The sequence below is a fragment of the Pangasianodon hypophthalmus genome, chromosome 8, assembly GCF_027358585.1.
Source record: "Pangasianodon hypophthalmus isolate fPanHyp1 chromosome 8, fPanHyp1.pri, whole genome shotgun sequence".
Lineage (NCBI taxonomy): Eukaryota > Metazoa > Chordata > Actinopteri > Siluriformes > Pangasiidae > Pangasianodon > Pangasianodon hypophthalmus.
In genome coordinates this window covers 15,945,481-15,964,035 of record NC_069717.1, presented here as the reverse complement: position 1 = coordinate 15,964,035, position 18,555 = coordinate 15,945,481, and the positions used below count along the sequence as shown (strand labels likewise).

The 18,555-nt window shown below is 38.0% G+C and overlaps 2 protein-coding genes across 5 annotated transcripts in view; both read right to left on the bottom strand.

The window, feature by feature from the left end:
• igsf9b (immunoglobulin superfamily, member 9b) overlaps nucleotides 1–8,673 on the bottom strand; it is a 39,583-nt gene extending 30,910 nt beyond the window's left edge. For all 4 annotated transcript variants that reach the window (XM_026910773.3, XM_026910774.3, XM_034306990.2 and 1 more), the window contains exons 1-2: nucleotides 8,078–8,673; nucleotides 327–416 (exon numbers count right to left, since the gene is read on the bottom strand). In XM_026910773.3, the coding sequence (XP_026766574.3) occupies nucleotides 327–387 (61 nt within the window). In that variant the 5' untranslated portion in view covers nucleotides 388–416; nucleotides 8,078–8,673. The remainder of the gene's footprint in view (nucleotides 1–326; nucleotides 417–8,077) is intronic.
• Nucleotides 8,674–9,542: 869 nt separating this feature from the next.
• Nucleotides 9,543–16,163, bottom strand: tmem230b (transmembrane protein 230b). Its single transcript, XM_026910718.3, has 4 exons — nucleotides 16,030–16,163; nucleotides 15,499–15,701; nucleotides 15,065–15,190; nucleotides 9,543–10,458 (listed from the first exon to the last, which is right to left on the bottom strand). Exons 2-4 carry the CDS (start codon nucleotides 15,592–15,594, stop codon nucleotides 10,318–10,320), a joined length of 363 nt encoding a protein of 120 aa, XP_026766519.2. The 5' UTR covers nucleotides 15,595–15,701; nucleotides 16,030–16,163; the 3' UTR covers nucleotides 9,543–10,317.
• Nucleotides 16,164–18,555: the final 2,392 nt, after the last annotated feature.

Sequence of the window (18,555 nt, the reverse complement as noted above, 5' to 3'; positions counted from 1 at the left end):
AAATGAAAAAAAATCCAGATTTTCAATGTGGTCTCAGAATTTTGGACCCCACTGTAGGTGGTGAAACAGAATAGAGGACAAAGATAAGATAAGGAACGTAAAACAGGATGAGTGGATAACACTGTGAAATAAAATATTGGGGAGTAGAAAAAAGTAACGTATAGTGGTGAGTAAAATTAATGAAGCAAGACGAAGTAAAGATGTATAGAGTACAACAGAGTGCAGCACATTATAACAAAGTAGGGAAAAGAACAGTAGACTACAACAGTAGAACACAGAGGAATATAATAAATTTTTGTCTTAAATTACAATTTCACAGTACTTACTTGTAAGATAGAGGAAGGAAGCAAAAGTGACACACAGAAGCCAGAGTTTCTTCTGTCCCATGGCCAACGCTCACACACCATCACACATTTCTGTGAAAATGAGAAACACACAAATATTGGATCATTACTTTCTTGGCAATACAACATTAATCACAAAGTAAAAGTAAAGAAAAATTCTTTAAAGTTGACTTTTATACAACCATGAAGCAACGTTCATTCATAGTGAGTGGGTGGATCATGTGATTCAAACTGTAATGTAAGACAAAACTGAAAAACTGATCAAATACAAGCTTGTTAAACCACAAGAACAAATAGTTGTCATTTTTGCCAGTCACTCATCTCCCATAACCAGAGTTTGGCAGTCAGTCTGAAAATCATACTAAGTGCATGCATTCTTTCCTTAAGCCTTCATCCTGACATTACAGTGAACTGTCTGAGCTGTGGTTTGGAACAGTGCAATGATTAATTATTCCTTTACAGAACAGCCAGATATAGTTTTAGTGCTTTAATAATATGATTTACTCTTAAATTTACAAACTAATTTGGAGCACAGAATACATTATCTGAAGATCTTACAGCAGATTAAAACAAACAGATCAAGGTGGCACAACAGAGCACTGCAATCATGTGAAACTAACACAGCTAAATCACTGAATACATCAGACTGTCACACAAATAGACAATACTCAGACTGATCCAGGTGGCTGTTGGTTTGATAGCAAATAATTGATTACGTGGCCTAGGTAAATGGACAGCAGACCTAGAAATATGAGTTAACTGAACATTATCAAATTAAGTAGACTCCATGTGTACACACGGTTACAAACACACTGCTCTCAACATGCTGGATTTCAAATGATTCTCTATTCCGAATCAAGAGTGCTTTACAGGAATTAATTCTGTGCTACTCAGTGCTCACGAGAAATTGTGTTCCAAGCAGCTTGGAAATGAAAATGGGGTAAATCTAATAACATCTTGGCAAATATCCATATGGTGGGGCACCAGAGAGAAGCACCTCCTTCACCTATCACACACAGACACACTCCATGTAAAGCCACTAATAACAGCTTAATACTTCTAGATAATTACAACAATAGTAAATAAGAAGACTGTTTTAGCAATGTAAACAAGTAAAATTTTGTTTATAATGCTTTATGTTCTTGTGTATCAACAAAGCCACACGGCATTTATATATCAAAATATATTCATAATAACTTGCATAAACTCAATAGCAATCTTTCAAACTAAGGAAGGATCTTCAAATCTCTACAGCCTTCTTCTGCAGCTAAGCACATGGTCTGCTCAGGAGAAAGGCAGATTCCTTGGCTGAGCAACATGATTCAGAACAACCACAGGTATGATACAGCCCTTAGTACTCCACTGCCACATGTTCTGAAATGGTATTTTGCAGATGAGTACAAACATTATATCAATATTTTGGCAACAAAACATTTTATATGTGCCATATGGGCCATTTATATGGATTATTTGATTGAATTATATTTCACTCTCTAGAATTACAGCAATTCTAGAGAGGAAAAATATAAGAAAGATGATTTTTCTGAAAGACATATATAGCTGTAGGATACACTGGCTAGACTATGCAAATCATTATGAGGCAAAGAATGCTGTTAAAGTTAAATAACATGTGAGAAAGATGGGGATGTCATGCAATATGAATTAGAAATGGTATGCACACTGTGGTCATATTTCCACAGTGAGTTTTTTTTTAATTGTGTGAATTGCTGTCATTGCTTATTATCTATAGACTGTTGTATATATGAAACTTAATATAAGGCATATCAAAATATGGCTATTGTGCAGTTTTGGCCGATATTGCATGCAACAGCATCATTCTGTCAAAACAAAGCTACTGTGAAACAGCACAATTGAGAGGAAACCTAATATCCATCTTGAGATTAACACCTAACTCACTATTCAGACAACTGACGAAAGCAAATTGTTCATAACAATATCAGACAATGTTCACAAGGCAATATACAACAATGTCCAATTAAATGATATCTTTAACTGTTCCAAATGAATAAAGTAATGATTTTTGTTATAATATTGGCTGTAATGCCTGATAAATGCTGGATGTTTTTCATATAGACATGCTGTCTACTTGAAGTTATTCTTGTATCAGAATGCTATTGGATGAACGCTGACAGCACTGGTAACTGGCAGCTTACCAGATAGCTGCTGTGCTAGTCACCTGAAGGTTGTGAGTGCAAATCCAAGACAAACACTGTTGGACCCCTGAACCAAAGGCCCCTAACCCCCAAATACTCAGCTCCAATAGCATTAGTTCCTTTGGGTAAATCATTCATTTAGTAACCACTTTATACCGGTCCTGGAGATCCTGGAGAAAACCCACATGGACAGCATATGAAACTCCACACATACAGTAACTCAATTGAATGTTGGTGTGTATTTTGTCTTTCTCACAGAATATGTTTCTAAGAGAGGGTTGCGATCCAGAAGTAGCCCACGGAAACACTAAGAAGTTCTTAATTCCAGTCCTGGAGACTCTTTGCTCTGCATATTTTAGAGTTGTCTCTACAATAATGCAGGTGAAACCTGGTTTAATAATTAACTGATGATCATAGATGGGTGTCTTAGAGAATGCCAAAAAAAAAAAAAACACAAAAATGTGCAGAGCACAGGGTTCTTTGGACTGAAACTGATAACCACTGTTCTAAGTAAATGGAGCAGTATGGTTCCGTGTCACTCTGTGTGTCCCCTCAGCAGGCTTGTTGTAGAACAAGGGTACCTTGTGATAGGCTTTTGGAAAGGGGTGTCAGCCATGAACAAACAGAGACGGGAGAGAGGAGAAGGGAGAGACACTCCAAATACAAAATGTGTATTTGCCAGTGTGCTTCTTCTGCATGCATGCACACTATATCTTATAATATATGATATTATATAATATATTATATCTAATGAGCTTATATTGTGGCCTCTGTTGACATTTAAAGTTCCACTGGTCAAATATATCTATTATAATTATAAAGAATGGACAGTCAAAGTACCTTGAAAGGACTTTTGTATATTCTCCTTCCGTGATCACATAACACTTACTTAAAACTTAATTTATTTTTTCATTAAAAGACTCGCTACAAACTAATATTTATTAGTATCTATGAATGTCACCAGCAGTATAAAACCAAGATGTACGGTTTGACTCCCAATAGTGCCAAATGGTCACATCTCCCTAGAGAGTAAAGTCAGAAAGTTTTCCATAACAGCCATGCTAAACACAAGCCAATGAAAAAAATATTTAATCATTCAGTAGCCAGGTTGATGTTATAGGCTGTAGCAGGCTTCTACAACAAGCCTGCTTTCTTAAGTTACACAAGGACCTGGAGGAACACTTACTGGTTATGGCAAATTATTAGGTGAGAAACGGTTCTGTGGTAATAATCTCAGCCCAGTGGTCACACATGGTATCCAGCTTTGCTTAGCTATGAACATGGCATTCCATATAGGCCTGTAAAATACCCATGCCACCAAATACAGTTTGTCACCATATACAGCTTTTAAGCAGCATGTAATGTATTAATGAGTGAGTTTGTCCCTTTAGACTAATAGTTCTTGACAGAGATTCCTCAGTTTGGTAGATTGTCTATGTTTGAGGCTCATCCACTCCTGCTGCTCACAGTCTTGCTAAGCAAACTTTATTAAATACTGATCATACTTGTATCAGAGACAGTGGTGGCCCTGAATGTCAAAGTATTATGCTGGCAAACAAATTTTAAACTGCAATCCCTTCTAGCTTAACTGTGTTTGCTTTGATCCATTCAACAGATGACATGTCTGCTCACATATCACCTTGTAATCCTTAGCTTTGCTTACCTTTTATAGGTAACCTTAAATGTTTGTTGTCCTTCCTCTTCAGCAAACAGAGGTTGTGATCATAAATAAATGAATATGTACACCTGGATCTATGCCATTTTAATTCCATCATTCACAAGTGGTTGGTTATCTCATATCAGGTGGTATGGCCTGAGATGCATTTAGTGGCTCCATAAATGTCACTGACTTAAGGGCCTTGCTCAGTGAGAGCAGATATTAGTATGTTTATGGTGTATTACATGGCTAAAAAGGGGGCAAGAACAGTTCCTCTGCCTGTAGAGACCTGAAAATGGCAGTTTGTTGGATTAAAGATTCATTCAACAGTGAGGATGGCAGGCACTTGCATGTACAGAATAAACTACCCGTGCAGTGTAATATTTCTGCAGGCAGGCACAAAGAGCACCAGAGTGCAAAACTGAAGCTGAATATGACATAAATATCTTCATAATACATAGATGACAATTGGTTACCGTCATATAGAGTGCACTCAAACATACACATCATGACAGGTATACACCTAAAACCATCGCTAAAAACGTACTGCAGACGCAGGGTGTGAGAATGGCAGTGGGATGGATGCTCAGCAGCCATATTGAAAGGTGAATACCAATGGTGTTGTATGTGCCTGTTCATTCAGCTCATATATACCTGTGAGTTACAAAGAATAGTATCAAGTATATGCACGCATAAAGCTGCATGAAGTCATCTGGTTGCTATTCATCTGATACCCTTGACTCTCAAGAGTAAATGTCATGATGCAGAAAGACGATTGGAAATATAAATAAACACACATTTCAGTCCGTTCTTTTGTAGACGACTGCACATTTACTCTCTCACGCAAACCACGTAACATATAGCATTACTGGCTTTCAGCTCTTATACTTTCAGGAAGACTGGATCCCAGGCCATCACTATAGCCTTAACAGCTCTGCCCTGAACAATCTCAGAACAAAGAAATCTCAGCCAACGAATCTTCCTGTCTGTATCAAAACCAACGTTGATAAAAATATTCGTAAGAATTGCATAAATACATCATAAAGCAGTGGTGGTGAATTTATGAAAGGCTTATGTCAAAAGGCATAAGATGATATTGAACTCTTAACATGGAAGAGACAACAAATGGAAGAGAGAACGGCAACCATCTGTTATCATTATAATAGTTAGCTAACTGTTTGAGATACTGTGTTACTGAAATGTTTTTATCCAAATCATTTAAGGTATTAGTTTGTTTTTACTAACAGCACATTCATGACACTTTGATGAAGTTGCAGAAGGAGGACACAGTGCTTCACAAGAGTGTTATGAATGTAAATTTGACTAACACTTTAGTTTGAGGGGATTAAATGAATGAATGACCATTTAGCTGGGAAACGGGCTTCATAAAGAAGAAGCTGTATTAGAATGGCACTCCATAATCCATTTAATACAAATGGACTGAGCATTCAATTCCATGCTCTAATAAAAAGTAGACACTGTAATAAAGTATTCGCAAAAATGTGTCCATCTGCCATTTTACCTTTGTGAAATGGACTTATGTTATCTAGAGTATTTATTGTTATGGAGTGCCATTCCAATACAGCTTCTTATTTATGAAGCCCATATGCCAGCCAAATGAATGATTTTAATACCTTCAAACTAAAGTGTTATGAATGCCATGAATGTGCTGTTAGTAAAAACAAGCTAATAACTTGCAAGATATGGACAAAGAAAATACAGTAATATAATCAATATAGTCTGAATCAGTTAACTTATAATGATAAGTGATGGATGTTGTTCTCTCGCCCATATAAAGACAAGGTTGCAAACGTTCTTATGTGTTTTGATGTAAGCCTTTCATACTTTCACCAACATTTTATAAAAATATTTATACAATGCTTATAAATGTGTTATAAAGGCACTATGTATCCTATAGGTACCCGTCAAATAAAGAGTTAATTTTATGTATGAGTTTTAATACAGGCACCAGTTATACAGATAAATAAACCATTTCAGTTTTCTCTGGCTTCGTGTGATTTTTAAATGCTACGATGCATGTATGCGATTTTGATGATGTTTGAAGAGAGAATTTTCACATTTTCTGTGACCAACAGTTTTAAATGGATGTCCTTGTTGAAAATATATATTGACCTGCCTTTATGAAACATGACTGTTCTACTCGCTTTTGCGGTATCAAAAGGAAAATGCAACTAATGCCCTCTGATGTTAACATACTTCCATAAAGCCCGTTTGGTCTATACATACCCAAGATAACTTGGTAACTTGTATTTGCTTCAACAGATCTATGGGTTATTAAAAGAACAGATGGAACCAATCTCGGGTAGAGATAAAATATAACCAGCTGTGAATTTAAGCTATGGTAGTCATTTCTAATAATCTGCAACCTGGGAATAAATAATCTAATAAATTCAACATACCATATTTCAAGGTTTGATCAGTCAAACTGTAAAGTAACAGTACATTCAGAGGTTTTACTACCAAAGCTATCTGGCAGTAGTTGTTCACTAGTGAAGCAATTTGTCTCGTGCCTCCCTCACACATTAACTCTCACCCCCAAATGTGTACAAGTGTTACTTAAACAAAGCTGGAGAACTCACACAATGCTTCCCTTACTTTTCTGATAATTCTTGCTTCTTACTTCTAACTGAATATAAACAGTTTTTTTTTAAACAGAGAAATGCTTTTACTGTGTAGGCACAAGAAATAATATCCAGAGAAGAAACAGGTGTTAGTGAATGGTAGCTCCTCAACAAACTAGTGATTAATGCTGATCCAATATGACAACATGACAGATACTTGTTCAATGAGAATAACAGAGAAAGAAAGCAAAATGTGCAGTTTTGCAGCCAATGAGATCTTGTACCACAGGTGAATAGTCTTGAGAGGAAGCAACATGGATTTTGGTGACAATGGCAGCCCTCATTAAGCAGTTCACATTTATAACAAGTACTGACCAGCGCATTGTATATACACACGGCATGATTACACAGATCTTTGAATACACACATTTATAAAACTGTCTCAAGCTATAACAAATATATTCACTAATAAGATGCAGTCCAAGAGGGAAAAGGGCAAGGTAAGTGTAATCATGTTACAGTTACATGTATAAGTGTAAAATTACAAGTGTATTATAGGTGACTATTCAGGGACTTATTATTTACTGTATGCTTATAAAAACAGCTCACTGACAGAACTCACAGAAAGAGAACCACACATCTATAAATAAGCTACTATTTAAATTCTGTGCGTAGTAGATCTGTCTGAATACGATAACATGGCTGTTTGTTAAGTCATTTCAAAAAATATGGACCGAGGCATCATGTCATACACAGATCATACACTGTGCAGTCCCACGTCTCCTACCCCAAAACACACATGCTGGTTTACACTGGTTCCACTCATTACAGGTAAATAGAGAGGGTTTACATGTGTTTCACTTGCTTATGGCATTTGGAAGACACCCTTATGCAGAGTGACTTACATTTATCTCATTTATACATCTGAGCTGTTGAGGGTTAATTAAGGGCTTTGGGATTTGAACTCACAGCCTTCCAACCACACACACATCAGGAGTAATAGGCGTGACTATATGTAACTCTCTGAGGCGCACATGGCATAACATACCCGCGGTGTAACCACACGGTCTAACATAACCACATGGAGGTGTGTGAAAATTCCTTATAAAAGACACTCCATCCTAAAGTCAGTGTGCTGGATGGAGCATGGGCAGCACTGGAAGATGATTCTTGTTTTCTTAGGCTAACAATGGGCACGTAATTAAAATGCACATCACGTGAGTATTAACTGACCTACTGCAAATGATGGATGCCGATAAGAAGCGCAGTCAGTATGCAGCATTTTAGGAGCTTTGGTGTAAACTGGATGTACATGTTTACCTGAGGCTCTGCACCTTCTGTGAGACATCACTCCATGGAACACTTTTCCTTTTTCGTATACCCAGGGGAAGTTCCTTCCGAATATGTGATGGTCCTGGTCAGTATAGTTTTCTACACAAAACAAAAATATTTGTGTGACGGTTATGCAAGCTGAGCTGAGATAACCCGTGGCTCTGGTCTCTGTGAGCTTTACATGATCGCCAGTGTCCTCCAGTATCAGGTGCAGAGTTGAATAAGGTGCTGCTGTAGAACCATCAGAAGTGTTTGCAGAGGAGCACAAGTTTTCTTCACAGGAATTGCCCGAGGCAATGCTTTTCCTCTCCCTCTGAGCGCACAGGACGTTACCTGCTGCTACAGGTTGTCCAAAATGCGCCACGCGAAGCGCAACTCGCTGCAGGCTGCACAAGCGCGCGCTCGCGCTCCAACTTCCCCTTTTCTTCTCTTACAAGTTTATAGTAGACTAAAATCACTGAAGCTCTCTGAAAGCCTCTGGTCGAGCAGCTGGAGAATGGATATAGCTGCTTTCTAAAAGTTTAAGCTACCTACAGGAGATACATAAGCCATGTGAATTAAATGAACAGCGTCTACTTTGTGCTGTTCCCCCTCACTCCCCTCCCTCCCTCCCTTCCATTCTTCCCTCAATCCCCTCCCTCAGTCCCCTCCCCCTTCTCTCTCTCTCTCTCTCCACTTCTTTTCTCCCAAGATTGAAAAATCACTCTGGCACATGTCAGACTGATGTAAGCTGCATAGGAACAGTCTCATCCATTGTTCCTGAACGTAACCGTCAATTTCCACCGTTTCCTAGTTTACTCTTCTTCTACAGATTCTATATAGATTCTGATCTTCAACCCTAATATTGTAGTCTTTTGTACTAACACTGTTGCCTCGTTTAGTCTAATACCTTAGTGCAATTAATACAAGAAACCTGGAGAAAGGATAAATAAAAAGCAGTTAATTCAGGTCTCCAGCAGGTCCACTTCTGTTAGGCTTAAACTCTCATAACGTGTAGAATTCAGGGCTACAGCTGCAACCTCTCACTGCTGCACGAGCCTTAAGAGACCCGGGCTTCTAGTGCGCTATAGCGACTACTGCTGCACTACATGCGGGTTCATAACAAGCACAGGCCTGCAGTCAAACGTATACTATACACTGTTTCTGGGTCAGAAAACCTGACCACAAAAACAAACAAAAAAAGATCACGCTTATACAAACATTTACTCCTGTTACTTCCTAACCTATTCACTTTCGAGCCACTAGAGGGCGTAAAGCGCCACATAAAATGCCTTTTTCAGTTTGTGCTTCCAAATCTGTCCAACAAATAACTAATAATTTTGTTTTACGTGTTCTAGCATGTTTAATATAAAATAATAGTAGAAATTTTATTTATAGGTTTATATTAAATATATTCTTACATTCCCCATTTACAGTCCCCATTCTTCAATATATAGTCATCACAATGTCCATGTCTCTTTATATCTTTATTATGCTTTTTTAGCAAATTCCAAAGTGGGCAACTTTTACTCCAGAGGTATTTGTTTACTATGTAGAATTACTTAGCAACTTACTTTGATATAGATATTAACTGATTACAATGAAGAGGAAACACATGAACTGAATGGAGTGAATGCTAAATAAATACAGAATGATACATTTCTCACACATGGTCAACAGGGTTTTAAACAGATCAAAACTCTGAGATTTATTACATGGTAATAAAGACAAATCATGAAATCAGTACTAGCGATTCAGCAGGAAACCACAGTCATAGGCGGGTCTAGTCATGATTTATTGCTATTCAATTGACTTTAAAGCAGTTTGATCTAACAGAGCTCTGTCTGATCCAGGGATGATGACAGGATTCTGTTCCCCATAAGAACCTATTCTACAGTAGTAACACATCTAAAACAACAGTAAAAAGTTGAACAGACAAATATCTATACATTTCAAATAGCTTGCTTACTCTCACCTCAATTTTAATCATCACTAAAGATGAGTACATGTCAGCATAGCATCACAAATGCTACAAACAAATTTTTTCCATTTCTGAAATATGGAATATAAATCCATATATTGGATTCTTGAGGCTCAAGTTACCCACCTTTTTTCCAGATGCAATATGAAAAAGTTCATGTAGTACAAATGCAAGCCTCTCTAGACTGAAGCTGTGGCTGCAGATACAGGAGGAGACTTTTTCTTCAGAGATCAGTTATAAACACTGGTAAAACATTGTTCCATGTTACTCAGTCATCAAAGTCTGGGATGTCATCGTAAGAGTAGCCTCGGTAACCCTTATAGGCATAGTAGGCAATACGCAAGTGGTAGAATCCTGGAATGAAGACCAGAATTCCAATGATGAGGACCGGTATAGTGCGCTCACGGTGCTGCAAGTGAAATAAAACATATTGTCATTTATGGAAAACCTCCAGAAAGGACATAAATCTTTACACATATCATGGTGTGGTAAAAACATCCTAAAACAACATTAATAAATGAAGTAGCAATCAGCTAAATATCTGTCTACTACACTGGTAGGGAAGAAGGGTACATTAGCATTATTTAGCATTAATCATATTCTAAGCTGACATGGTCTGCTCACCATAGTTAATGTCCTTAAAGGTCTGATTGCCAGGTTTATCACCTTGATTGAAAGAACATATTGACCCTGCCCCATCTTTGTGTGTGTGTGTGTGTGTGTGTGTAGGAGTGCATTAAAAAAATTGTTATAGCTTCAGTAGTGTACCTTAATAGTCATTTGGTTGATGGTTGTGATGTGTGGATGTGTGTGTGTGTGTGTGGGTGTGTCTTCGGGGGAGGGGGGTGTACTATGTCTTAGTTACCTCCTTTTCATCATGGTACTTCATATATACTGACAGTTTTAAGACAAAAAAAAAAGTATTTACACTCATTTTATTGTTTTTATTATAAGTATTATAAGTATACATGCCGTCAGAGCTCTGGATTTTAATTTTAATGTGGCAGTATACATAAGAGTTAATATAATCATGAGACTTTTCTAGTCAGATTACTAGTTGTTTTTATTTAGATCATCTAGCAGGATCATCACAGTGCTGTTCTAAAACCCTCACAGAATGCTTCCTAACTGCATTACCAAATAGAGCCAGGTTGGCGTTTCTTTATCTTTTAAATAATCAGAGTGTGCGGACATTCTGTAGCAAAATAATGCAAAACAACAATCTAAGATGTTTTTAATTTTTACACCACCTGTGGAGTGCTCATCAGAGTTCAGCCCTACCAGCCAGAATGAATAATTCTTAATCTCATTCCTTTTCAGTTCATGAACTGCAAATGGGTTTCATGCTCCAAGACACCTGATTTGACTTATCTAAAAGCATACTCTTACATAACTAAAAGCATATTAACTACTAGATATTGCATGCGGCCTACCTAAACTAATAATTTAATGTTTGTACTGTTACTGTAGTTTTACTTAATGTCACTCTCTTGAAAAATGTTCACACCATTCCATCCATCAACAAATATCTTCATCCACTTGTACCAAAAAACATAGGAGCATTAGACTCAGTCTAAAGATAATGTATTTTTTGTGGTCCTCATTTATAGGCACTAAGGGTCAATTAATTCACAACAGTATTTGACTAGATAAATCTGGTTCAGGGCGTCTCTATTTTAGTGCAGTTAGGATGTGTCAATTAACAGTCAAACACAGCCTACAAAATACATTTCCAGCTTAAACTCTTCTTTAGGCTACACAGTTTTACTGTCCCCTCTGAAAGTATTGGAATGACAATTCTTTTGTTTTTGTTATACACTACAGACATTTGAGTTTGAGATCAAAAGATGACTATGAGACAACAGATCAGAATTTCAGCTTTCATTTCCTGATATTTACATCTAGATGTGTTAACCAACTTAGAACATGGCACCTTTGGTGGCAGACCACTCCACTGTTAGGTGAGCAAAAATAAATAAGACAATAACACTTAATATTTAATTGTATATCCCTTGCTTGCAATAACTGCATCAAGCCGGTGACCAAGACATCACCAAAGTGTTGCATTCTTCTTTTGTGATGCTTTTCAAGGGTTGTACCACAGCTTCTTCCAGTTGTTGTTTGTCTTTGTAGGTTTCTCCCTTCAGTCTCCTCTTCAGGAAGTGAAATGCATGCTCAATTAAGTTAAAGTCTGGTAATTGACTTGGCCAGTCTAAAATCTTCCACCTTTTTCCCCGGCTGAAGTCCTTTGTTGTGTTGGCAGAGTGTCTTGCGGCCTGATGAAGTTCCTTCCAATTAGATTGGATGCATTTCTCTGTAAACTGGCAGACAGAATGTTTCTGTAGACTTCTAAATTCATTCTGCTGCTACCATCATGAGTTCCATCATCAATAAAGGTTAGTGAGCCCGTTTCAGAAGCAGCCATGTAAGCACAAGCCATGATACCACCTCCACCGTGCTCGACAGCTCATATGTTTCGGATCATGAGCAGATCCCTTCTCCACACTTTGGTCTTTACAGGTAGAGGTAGAGGTTAATCTTGTAGAGCATAAGACTCTTAGTCTCAGGGTCATGGGTTTGAGCCCCATGTCAGGGGCCAAACCCAGCCACTGGGGTCGCACGAACTACTACACTCTCAGTGCCAGTCCCAAGCACAGATAAAATGGTAGGTCTGCATCAGGAAGGGCATACGGCGTAAAACCTGTACCAAATCAAATATGCGGACCATAAAACCGGATTTCCATAACGGAGACGGAAGATCAGCTGTGGCGACCCTAACAGAAGCAGCCAAAAGAAGAAGAAGAACAACCACAATCTGGCCTTCCGATTCTTACTGCTGATGAGTGCTTTGCATCTTGTGGTTTGCAAGAACTTGGATACTCAAACCAAGAGTAGACATTCAGACTTATTAATTGTTTAAACAATCAGTCTACCAGGGCACAGGTGGGCCAGAAGAAACACCTGTCGGTTGCATGTTCCAGTATTTTTGATCACTTGAAAAATGGGTGGGTTCAAACAAAAGGTGCCATGTTTTAAATTGTTTAACACATCTATATGTAAATATCAGGAAATGAAAGCTGAAATTCTGATCTACTCTCTCATATACATCTTTTGATATCAAACTCAAATGTCTTCAGTATATAGCAAAAACAATTGAATTGGCCTTGCCGTTCCAATACTTTTGTAGGGGAATATAGTTACCAGTAAATAAATCAACTAAAATAAAGTAAATAAAATGCAAAGTGATAAATCTATGCATGATATTACACTACTTGACATAAAATCATGGGAAAAAGAAAGTACACCCTCCTTCAATTCTATGCTTTGTTTATCAGGGTCTAAATAACAATTTTATGTTCCTCACCAACTTCTATAAACAAATAAGCTCAGATAACAGCAAAAGAACACAACAGATTTCAATATGTAGTCATTTTTTCTCAAAAAGTAAATGAACGGTCAGAAATTAAGTGGGAAAAAGAAGTACACCCTATAATTCAGTAACATATAGAACCACCTTTAGCAACAATAACTTGGAGTAAACATTTTCTGTAGGAGTTTATCTCTCACATCATTTGACCCAATTTTCTTTACAAAATAGCTTCAGTTCATCGATGTTTGAGAGCATTCATTTACAGACCCAGCACACTTAAGATCCTGCCACAGGATTTCAATGGGGCTAAGGTCTGGACTTTGACTTGGCCATTGCAACACCAATGTTGATTTGCTGGTGTGCTTGGGATCACTGTCCTGTTGCATGATCCAATTTCAGCCCAGCTTGCCAGACATCTGTTTCTAGAATATTCTGGTATAAAGTGGAGTTCATTGTTTGTCTCAATGACTACAAGCTTCCCAGGTCCTGTGGCTGCAAAACAAGCACAAATCATCACCTCTCCACCACCATGATTGACAGTTGGTATGAGGTGTTTGTGGTGATACACTGTGTTTGGTTTTCACCAAACACTGCACTGTGCAAGATGACCAAACATCTCCACCTTGGTCTCATCAGTACAAAGGATATTGTTCCAGAACATGTGTGGTTTGCTCAGATGCAATTTTACAAACCTAAGTCATGCTGCTGTATTCTTTTTGGAGAGAAGGGGCTTTTTCCTAACCACCCATCCATGAAAGCCATACTTGGTCTTTTTTGCTGTCATGAACATAAACATTTAACGTACTAACAGAGGCCTGTAGGTCACATGATGTTGCTCGTGGGTGTTTCTTTATATCTCTGAGCATTAAACAGTCTGACTTTGGACGGAATTTGCCAGGATGCCCACTCATGGGATGATAGGCGACTGTCCTGAAGGCTCTCCATTTGTAAACAATCCTTCTTACTGTACAATGGTGAATTTCAAATTGTTTGTAGATAGCCTTATAACTCTTCCCAGATTGATGAGCAGCAACAATTGCTTCTCTGAGGTACTTTCCTGGCACGATGTAGACACACACACCTGAATTCTCTGGAACACCAAACTGCCAAAAGGTCTGCTTTTATAGAGGTAGACACAGTTCTTGATGATTAATTAATCTTGTGAATTTCATTAGTAATACCTGGCTGCTAATTGCTCTCTTAATAATTGTGAAAGTAGGAAGGTGTACTTTTGGTTTTAGGTTTACTTTTTTTGGGAAAAAAATAACTACAAAGAAATCTGTTGTGTGTGTGTTTTTTTGTTTAAACAAAAAACAAAAACATAGAATTGAAGGGGTGTGTACTTTCTTTTTTCCCATGACTATCTATTCTTAAACCACACTTGTGTGGATGACAAGGCAGCACACATAGCTTAGTTAAAATAGCTGATTTTGGAAATGAGACTGCACAGCGTGGAAGTTTATAACTTTAAAGGACAAAAAGCAAAAATAAATGCAGGTGGAAGTCCTTCCTTAGTCAAGTAAATACTCACCTACTCTATGCATCCCCTAACAGGCACTAGTGCTAGTGAGTCTGCATGCTGTTAAGGAAATATGGCTTTTCATTTAGAAAGAAAGGTAGAATCTGCAAAAAGTTGCATACTCACATCTTGAACTTCAAAGTGTCCTGCTAAGAGCAGAGCTCCAATGGTGATTAAAACTGAGCCGATGAGAAAAAGAACAGCAGCCAGGGCAATTGCCTTATATGGGACCTTGGGTGGGCTTTTCTTGAACTAAAACAAAACAGAAAGAGCAATATCACAAAATATCTTTTTTCCCATTCCACAGTGTGGATTTACATTACTACTTCAAACAAAGCTTCAACAGTGAAATCTATTAACAACATGTCATGTGCATTTTCATGATTTTACTCAAACGCAACACATGCTAATTATACTGATATACTGAATATTATAATAATATACAGTACAATGCATAGATTTTGGTTAAACGTTAGAAAAGAATTAAGTATTGGAGGAGTGCTTTTTCTGTAGTATTAATCGTGTCACGTCATCAGGTGTACTTCAGTCTCATTTCCCACCTGAAGGTCAATGTAGCCGTCATCATCACTGGCTAGTTTGGAGTATCTCACTTTGCTGTTGGGAAGTCCACCCGTAACAGTGTTCCGAGCTGGCATTTTCTCTTCTTATTACCCTCCTTCAGTCCAAAAACGGACTGCAGTTGTAAAGGCGATCTGACAGCCTTAATGAACTAAATTATCTATCTGTCCCAAATACATGTCACCTAAGTGGAAAAGCAGAAAAACACACTAGAATCATGACAGTAAGAGTTACTGAATCTTAACAGGATTTACATTCATTCAGTTTTTGCATGTCTGTAATTGTCAGTGACAGCCACACAGTTTAATTACACATTTACAGTATGAAAATATATTACTCGCAGTATTAAATACAAATCATAATCTCAAAGTTAGACAGCCAGCTAGCGTTTAAGCTAATGCTTCATCTGTAGCTAATTATTCCCTTAAAATGTTCTAAAAGTCTAAAATGTAACAGAAATACTAGCTGCAAAATTAAGGCAATATAGACTGTTGCAATTACGTTAAAAATACCTCATGTAAATATAATCTTCCCTCGATTGTGAAGAGAAACAACATTCAGTTATATAGCGATATCACTTCCGTATTGTACTCAGACATGCGCATGCGCATCTATGTGCACTATTCAGGCTACGTTCCAAACCGCAAAACACTATTTTTCTATAGGGTACAGCCAAAACTCTCACGCCAGAGGTGGCGTTTCATTCAGGTGAAGGCCACAGATTATTTATTCAATTTTATGAGATTTCAACAGTCATTTCAAATCCATGTTTGAAACATCATATGATTGATCCGTTCCTGGTTGATGGGTCTGTCTTCAAGGTAGATAGGAGTCTGGTCTTCTATGACCAAGATGGCCGCCAAGTGGACAAACTTTACTAGAAGGACGTTGCCTTAGCAGACACATGTTGGTATTGCTATATGCCCTATATGCCTCAGAGTCAATACAATAATATATATATATATATATATATGTATATATAAAATTATTATTATTATTAGTATTATTATTAACTGTTGTTAATATAGTCCCAAGGAAGATGCTACTGAAAAAAGCTCAAATAGTTTTTTTTTCCCTGGGCCATGTGCCATATTTCATATGTCTTCACCACATATTTATATATCCAGTGTGTATAGGGGACTATGTATGCCAGTATCATGGTTGTGCCTTCGTCAGTGGATGTTTACGGATGTCTACATCTCAGTTGGTCCACAACACTTCCAGGTTTTTTGAATTTGTTAATAATTTTGGCAACAGTGTCGTGTGTGATGTGCTTTCCATCTTTCCTTTTAAAGTTCACTGCAACCGTATTGCATCAGTACGCTCACGGGCATTCTTAAAGGCTGTCTGAAAAAACTATATAAAGTAAGTGTGAAAAATTTTGAAAGACATTTTGCTAAAAAGTGTTAATTTGCCCCATGTATGGAGGCTTTTGGGACACCCTATATATGACGGGTCAGAGCTGATTTGGTGGCACAAGAGGGACCTACACAATATATATTTTTTGTTGGTTTTAAAGTTATAAAATCTGTATAAAATAATCATATCAAAGTATAAAATCAGCCATAACTTTAAAAACACCTGCCTAATATTATGTAGGTCCCCTTGTGCCACCAAACAGCACTGATCTGTCGAGGCATAGACTCCACAAGACCTCAGTAGGTGTGCTGTGGTATCTGGCACCAAGATGTTAGCAGCAGATCCTTTAAGTCCTGTAAGTTGCGAGGTGGATTGGACTTATGGATTGGACTTATCTGTCCATCACATCACACAGATGCATGATCGGATTGAGATTTGGGAATTTGGAGGCCAAGTCAACACCTTGAACTCTTTGTCATTTTCCTCAAACAATTCCTGAACAATTTTTGCAGTGTGGCAGGGCGCATTATCCTGCTGAAAGAGACCACTGCCATTAGGGAATACCGTTGCCATGAAGGGGAGTACTTGGTCTGCAACAATGTTTAGGTAGGTGGTACGTGTAAAAGTAACATCGACATTAATGCTAAGACCCAGGTTTCCCAGCAGAACATCACCCAGAGCATCATATGCAGCCCCATACACAGCAAAATGAGATGCACTGTGTGTTCTGACACCTTTCGATTATAGCCAGCATTAACCTTTTCAGCAATTTGTGCTACAGTTGCTCTTCTGTGGGATCAGACCAGACAGGCTATCTTTCGCTCCCCATGTGCATCAATGAGCCTTGGGCACCCATGACCCTGTCACTGGTTGACTGAGTGTCCTTCTAGTAGGTAATAATCACTGAATACCAGGAACAAATTTTTAGTAGGTACTAACCACTGAATACCAGGAACACCCCACAAGACCTGCCATTTTGGAGGTGTTCTGACCCAGTCATCTAGCCATCACAATTTGGGCCTTGTCGGATTTGCTCAGATCCTCACACTTGCCCATTTTTCCTGCTTCCAACGCATCAACATTGAGAACTGATCCCAATGTTTTTTTTAGTTTTTTGACGTCTGCATTCTGCATTTAAAAACATTTTATATTTCCAAATGTTATTTTTCCAACATCAAATTAAATGTTACAGAAAAATGTTTGTATGTAAGTGTCATGTCAACGCCGAATTTGGCATCAGACTTCATTTCCCAGAGAGGTTCCAAGATGGCTACAGAGAAAGGTCGATTCAGCTGAGCTTCTGCACAAAACACCTTTAAAACCAGGAAAAACAGAAAGTCCTGATTTGACTAACATGTGACAACCTAAAACAAACTAATGTTGAGTTGCAAAAGGAAAAGAATGCAAAAGAGTAAAAACAATGTGCCTGAAGATCCACCAGGTAACGCTCTGATATCCTCCTCCCACGATTACACTAGCAGCATGTCAACTGTGGCAGTCACCATGTCAGAGGAAGAGTATACCTCACTACCTGTAACTCCGTGCAAATCCCCAGCAGCAAAAAAGGAGACTGAATGTTCATCACTAAATAACATTGTCATCTCTACCCTCTCCAATCTCGTTTATAAGCGAGCTGATTCTATCGAAAAGCTGGTAAGCAAGAACTCTAAGAAAATTGA